The sequence below is a fragment of the Limulus polyphemus genome, unplaced genomic scaffold (assembly GCF_000517525.1).
Source record: "Limulus polyphemus unplaced genomic scaffold, Limulus_polyphemus-2.1.2 Scaffold376, whole genome shotgun sequence".
Classification (NCBI taxonomy): Eukaryota; Metazoa; Arthropoda; class Merostomata; order Xiphosura; family Limulidae; genus Limulus; species Limulus polyphemus.
Genome location: NW_013665986.1, coordinates 534,458 through 541,955, shown reverse-complemented (window position 1 = coordinate 541,955; position 7,498 = coordinate 534,458). Strand labels below are relative to the sequence as shown.

At 32.3% G+C, this 7,498-nt stretch overlaps 1 protein-coding gene across 3 annotated transcripts in view; it reads left to right on the top strand.

The window, feature by feature from the left end:
• Positions 1 to 6,076, top strand: part of LOC106457811 (transcription factor SUM-1-like) — a 53,499-nt gene extending 47,423 nt beyond the window's left edge. For all 3 annotated transcript variants that reach the window (XM_013917262.2, XM_022383861.1, XM_022383862.1), the window contains exon 4: positions 4,329 to 6,076. In XM_013917262.2, the coding sequence (XP_013772716.2) occupies positions 4,329 to 4,453 (125 nt within the window). In that variant the 3' untranslated portion in view covers positions 4,454 to 6,076. The remainder of the gene's footprint in view (positions 1 to 4,328) is intronic.
• Positions 6,077 to 7,498: the final 1,422 nt, after the last annotated feature.

Below are 7,498 nucleotides of genomic sequence, written 5' to 3'. Positions count from 1 at the left end.
ACAAACTACCACATATGAACAGGGTTAACCCGTTAGCACTTGTTAGTAAGGCATTGTTTAACAACACAAACTACCACATATGAACAGGGTTAACCCGTTAGCACTTGTCAGTAAGGCACTGTTTAACAACTCAAGCTACCACATATGAACATGGTTAACCCGTTAGCACTTGTTAGTAAGGCATTGTTTAACAACACAAACTACTACATATGAACTTGATTGTAATTTGTACTCAGTAAAATATATTTAGTAAACCGGACATCGTTCATATGCCAGATTAAAAGATAATTTAGACAGATTAAATTAGAATACATCTTAAAAGAAGCTACAGCAGCACATTACCTAACATAACATGGAATACTTCTGTTGGACAGTCACGTTTTATTTATTAAACGTTTGTTTGATGCTTCAGTTTTTAAAACAGAAGCTTTCCCATAAAAACAATGAAACCGCATTGATCAATTAAAAAATATCCATAATTTGTTTTTACGCGAAGATTGGTAGCATACAATTAACCAGTATAACGATTTGTATTATTTGTAAATTTTGATTTATTTTTTGTTTGTGTATGACTCACTCTAAAAAAGTATATATATATACCGTATTACCGTCATCACCAGGTTGTCAACTTATTGTCATATGTATAAGTTTAAATTACGTAAAAGCTTTACTTTACCTGGTTTCTTTGCACACACATACTTATACATGTAGTTATATATATGTATATGTACCTCGTGATGCAACGATAATTTTTCTCGGAATATTCATTTGTTTTAACCACTAGGATTAGTCTGTGATGTGTCCGTTGGTATAAAACGGCCCCCCAGTGGCACAGCGGTATGTTTGCGGACTTACAACGCTAGAATCCGGGTTTCGATACCCGTGGTGGGCAGAGCACAGATAGCCCATTGTGTAGCTTTGTGCTTAACTACAAACAAACAAACAATGGTATAAAACGGCTGTACTCTGATGAACGTTGGTTAAATAAATAGTTTTATCTAGGCACTTAATTCGTTTTAATACATTACTGTCCCCCATACTCCAGACACTAGCTTGCGCTTTCAGTGATTGTATGAAATATGTATGTTGTACATTTCACTCGAATAGCAGTACACACAAAAAAGTTCTGATTGTGGGAGTTTATCTGATGCAGTGGAATGAGCAGTCACCACAGAAACAAAAAACAAGGGAGAGTTGGAAGTGAACACACGTTGAACGTTAGAAAAAAAAACTTCACTGATTAATTTGACGTAGTTCCGGTGAGATTTCAGCTAAACAATAGCATCCCATCTTTAGACGCAATAAGCGGTTTCTTCAGAGAAAAAGAGGGGGAAGAGTGTTCGGTAGGGGAAGCAGGAAAATATTCGTCGTACTCTTAAACGCTACATACATAGCTCGTTAGCAGAAAGCACGCTTTGCACGCCTTGCTACATATCTGTATTTGAGCCCACCTCTTCGATGAACCTTTTTTTTCTACATTTCCGCGTCTTCCAAGTGCAAATACTTTTCGAGAATGAACTAGTGTTTACAGCCCTTTGGTCACCTATGACCTTATCTGTATCCTCGCCCACACACAATGACTTCTCTCATTACTAGAACTTCTGTATGCGGTACGTAACGTTCTACTGCTTGAGGCAGATGTTTGTGACAGTCACTCAAGAGGCATTTTCTAACTTCTTACGAGATAATATCCTGTTTGACGGTAATCTCGCCGATTCATAGATATATTTGTTCATTTTCCTTTGTTGTTAATCCCAATGCTACACAGTGGACTATCTGCGTTATGCTCACCGCAGGTATCGAACCCCGATTTTTAGCGTTATATAAATCCACAAGTTTATCGTTGTGCTATATTTTAAGGACAACAGAATGTTTGTAAGCATGAATGCGTATGCTTTTGATAGTGACGATATTTTGATTTTACGAAATAAAAACTTAGAATAATTCCCGATGCTACGAGATAAAAAACAAAACACAAAACACGTTTTAAAATAGATAAATAAACTGGAGTTAGAATTTTTGAAGTAGACAATTAGGTTTAAAAATTAATTTCCACTGAATAACGAATTAAGTTTCTATTTTATACAATAATTATCACAACATTTTCCAATCGATAAACGTAAGTTAAAACCTAGAAATATAAGACAGAAACATTTTCCTCTAGACATTATATCATTGGTTTGTTTTATTAATTCCTTAACGTTCAATAAACGAAGATGTCTCTTACTGATCAAACCTCATACATATATTAAAATTATTAACTGTAAATAATAAAGGAGAAAGAAAAGGGTTAATTAAATATCCATTAATTCATTTTAAAAAAGATACATTCTGTAAAATAATCAGTAGAATATATTCAAAACCATTTTCTTCAGTCAATACCGATGCAGTAAATGTAAGACTGAATAAATTTTAGTAAATAATACATACGTCAATTTATATATAACTGTACGTCATCTGTTGCAAGTTTATTAAATATACATTCCAAATAAAAGTGAAAAATAAAACTGGTCTTTTTAGTATATTTGACATTCTTAAACCGAAAACATTTTAAAGCAATTCTTCTAAAACGAAACTCTCCAAGTTCTTGTGACATAATTATTTAATTTCACCTTTAGAGAACTGACACTTTTTGAGAGCAGGGAATGAACATGCTGGTGGTTATTTCCTCTCATGAAGAACGCCATTTTAAAGAGTTTACTTTAAAGTAAGGAAGCAACCAACACTGAAACATAGCTACAGAGTTGAGATGTGAAAAGCGACACATCCGGCGACAGTTAAATCACACCCTAGAGAAAACATCTCCTTGTTTTATGAGCCTGGCGATAGGACGTGGTCGTCGACAAGAGGACGCGTAATACAAAGCTTCTGACGTTGAAATTTCAGCTATGTTTCGAATGCAATTTAAAGAGATATAAACGCTGTAAAATGACTTCGACCTTGTCGATTTTTGTAACCATAGTTCGTATGTTAGTTACGCTATTCGGTAAAATAATGTGGATCAGTATTCTTACGTGTCATTTCGCCGCCTGGTTTTCTTTCTATATTTTAACAGGTAATGAACCGTTAGTGACAAGTTCCTCTAGGCATGCACGCTATCCCAAGCATATGGCAACATTGACTTTTGAAAATGGTTATAAAGGATACATAATGATTTTGTTACAAGTTAAACATTTTAATTATTGAAGGAACATCACAACTGAGAGTGGTGTTTTAAGGTTTTCTAATTGCTCTAAACATATATACGTTGTCAGCTTTTATCAACAACCTAAGTACCAGGCAAGTCACGTTATATGTCATGAGTATAAAGCTAGTTAGTTACCAGAAGAATACTGTTATAACTGCGTGATAAGTCTATGAGTGACCAGAAAGGTATAATATAAAGAAGACTTCACACTTTATATAGCATTATTTGAGACAAAATAGTACATAAAATTTCCAAAATATTTCTGAGAAAATATCATAATTAACACAATTATGTTAAATATATTTATTTAGGTAAATAACTTCTGAATTAGCCATTTAAACATTTAACAGATTTAATGTTTAACAACTGATTTACTAAGAGGGATTCTTACCTTATATCTAAGCTCAAGTATTTATACATTGTGCCTTCAACTACTTGTTTTCTTTGTTAATTAGTAGCCTCTTTAAAATCCAAACTCTAAAGTTTAAAATATGAAATCCTGCTAGATATAGAATATAAGTATATGGAAGTACTTTGTTCGGTAACATTCATTGTTATAACTAACCATGAAATCCAAATTCTAAAGTTTCAAGTATGACATCCTGTAGATGCAAAATGTAATTATATGGGAGTACTTTATTTGGTAATAGGTTATGACTAACTATGAAATCCAGATTCTAATGTTGTTTTTGTTTGTTTTATTTAAGGTTTTACAGCAAAATTGTATTTCTATTGCACTAGATAATTTACTGCTAGTGACAAGTAAAATCGTGTTGCGCAAAGACTTAGTATATCTCTATGAGATATTAATATCGTTAGAAACTTTAATTTAAGTAGTCTTTGGTTGAGCAAGATATATAAATCATTATTGAAATATATTTTGTAATTTTATGCCATGTAAAGTGTAAAAGAAAGAGACTTAACTTCTTCTAAAACTTAAGTGTTAAAATATATATATACTTGCTGACGTTAAGAATTCAAAAGTTTAACATAACTGAATTGCGCCTCAATAGTTATACTTATAAAACTAGGGTAAAACAGTAACTAAAATGTACCGGTGATATCGGTAAACGAATAATAGTAATAATAATGTAATTAAGGTTTATCATCCTTCATGGTCGGTTTCGTTATATTTTTATAGGGGGCGAACAACAGTCTTCTTCAGTATCCAGTCTTGATTGCTTATCTCTAATCGTAGAAAGCATCAGTCCCACTTCCGGCAGCCTTATCAACGCCTTCTCCATGGCAACGGATCATCCTGTGTAGAATATATTTTAAGAAGGAATTCAAATGAATTGGTTGCGATATTACACTTGCCAAACAAGACTACACGTAAAACATGTTAGCAAGCCTAAGACTCATCCGTTCGTAATGAACAATGGTTGAACTTACTTGCTTTCATTTTTTATTAATAAGTTCATATTGTATTATAAATAGTGGTGTCTTTGTCGTTGTTTTCAGATATTCTTGAGATAACTTCTTCTGTTGACGAAGTCCTACGTTCATTTGGCTGAAGAATTTCGTCTACATAACATGAACTAAATTTTTCTAGCAGAACGAAATGTTCACAACAAGGAGCTTCACAACATGACTAGAGATTACCAAGCAGACAAACCACTCTTCTGTTAGAGACATATGGATAAAGAGATGTTGTTGTTACTTATGTATGTCTGCTTTGTGTATCGTCTGGAGACGTCATTAATGCCGGTGCAAAAATTCTTGACCTGAAATGCGGGGATGATCAGAAAAAAATATTGTGTGTTTTGGTTTTGTTTTGTTGTGGTTTTTTTTTTTTGCGTGTGAAAATTATTGACTAACTGTGCAATATAACCTTAGATTTAAGAATTTTAAAATAAATAACAACCTGATACACTCACTTCAAACCTCGTTTTGAGCTACAACAAATGTTACAATAGATAAACTGTAATTTTTCAAATACAATATTTGTAAATAAACATAATTTCTATCGTTAAAAATGAGGCAAGTCTAATTAAGTTCTATTTTTAGACTACGAAAGTAAATCGTTTTTAGTCTTAAAACGATTAATGATTGTGTTGGCTGTCAGACCGAAGTCTATGTTATAGGTCGTTATTTTCTACTTTTTTCATCAGTCTCATAATTTGTTTACTGACTAATGGTACAGGAAGGGAAAGCTAATATTTCTTAACAAAATTTCCCTTTGCGAGAACCAGTAGACAGGTTTATGTTTGTTAAATATAAACTCCGTCTTTTCTAAATAACTAGTTTAATTATAATTTGTTACTTAAACATGACAAGGATATTCTGCTTTTGTTAAGAAAACTTTAATTTAAGACCAAACTGATCTTTTAGTTAAATATTTTAAAACCACATTGTCTACAACAATGTTCATTTAAAGTGCAATAAAACTATATACGTTTAACATAATTGTTTTAAGAATTTAATTTCTACGTTTAAGGACACGACATTGTATTTGTATATGAATCAGTGCCTTAAGAGATACAATAAAAAAATTATAGACTTAACTGATGCTTTACTGAAATATTTTATAACCACGTTCATTGAAAGTGCAATAAAACTATATATACGTTTCACATAGTTGTAGAATTCTTATTTCTACGTTTAAGGACACGACATTGTATTTGTATATGAATCAGTGCCTTAGGAATAAAAAAATCATAAAGACTAAACTGATGCTTTATTAAAGTATTTTATAACCATGTTCATTGAAAGTGCAATAAAACTATATATACGTTTAACATAATTGTTTTAAGAATTTAATTTCTACGTTTAAGGACACGGCATTGTATTTGTATATGAATCAGTGCCTTAAGAAATACAATAAAAAAAATTATAGACTTAACTGATGCTTTACTGAAATATTTTATAACCACCTTCATTGAAAGTGCAATAAAACTATATACGTTTAACATAACTGTTTTAAGAATTCTGTGTTTAAGGACACGACACTTTGCTTTAAAAACCCTGAAGAAGTTACTGAGTATTTGAACATTTGTTCCAAAGAAGACAGTTTGTTCAGTAGTATATTGCACTGATTGCTATCTCAGCAAAAAGGCATATAAGTAAAAAAAAACTGGTATAGTATTATTTGGGTAAATAAAAAGTGTACCTTGTTGGACTTGTACCATTATGGAAAGCGCTTTTCGTAATAATATCACATATATATTTGTATTCTATTTTGCATCACAAAATTAAGTAACAAGCAGTTTTAATCGTAAAAGTAAGCGAAATAACATGATTTCAAGCACTACAAAAAGACGTTTACACTTATTTTGACCACGTGTAGCGAAATGTTGCCTGCTTTGTTAAATATCGAGCATTAATAAAACAAGCCCACTTCGTTTGGCAGTCGGAAACTACTCATGCATTGAAAATTTTAAATTTCTTTAGGCGTGAGTGTATTTGAACTTGCCTCTCTCGATTTCCCTAGGCCTTTCTCTCTCTCTCTCTAATTCTGTTTTTCTAAAAATAAAATGAAGTTAAACGGAGCTGTATACACATTCAAATGGAATGTTTGTAATATTGCACTTGCCAAACAAAGCTATGAGTGAAACATATTAGTAAGCCTGATGAAATATTAATATTGTATCAATGTTGTGATGTCTGTTTACTCTTTATGTGCCTATGAACTTGAAACTGACTTTCCTAGATGTCAGGAGTTACTACACAAACAAAACACATTAAATAACGCAAAAAGAAACAAACTGACAAATTTCCTTATGAGTTGAATCATTTACATTATTCTACCAAGAAATGTATCACTACGTAGAACACTTTCTATCCCCGAACTTTTAGCGCTTAATAGTTATTTCGTCCTACAGATAAAGTGCCGTCTTCCTGCTCACCGGTACTGGCGTCGAAGTATGATATAAATAATTCTATAGATCTGCACTATATGACAACTGGTTAACAACATTATAAAGGCCTTATCACCTGTATCGAACTTCAGTTGTTCGCTGTATAACTACCTGACTGTTGTAGTCCATTATGAAGACCGGAATAGTTATTTCATCAGATAAACGGACCCAGTAACTGCGAATAACCTATAAATATATATATATATATATATAACCTTCTACGTATATATCTTCATATAACCTTCTATATATATATATCTTACAACTGAGCAGCCAACACCTTCCCACAATTGGCTGCATACCATGATAAGAAGGAGAATGTTGTAGGCTTGAACGTCTTAATCTATTCTTAAACTTAATTACTGAGTAGTATGTAAGGCACGTGAATAGATGTTACATCTGACAGACTACCTCACAAACTGTGAGTCCTGCCTCCGGATGTACCTCTAAAACA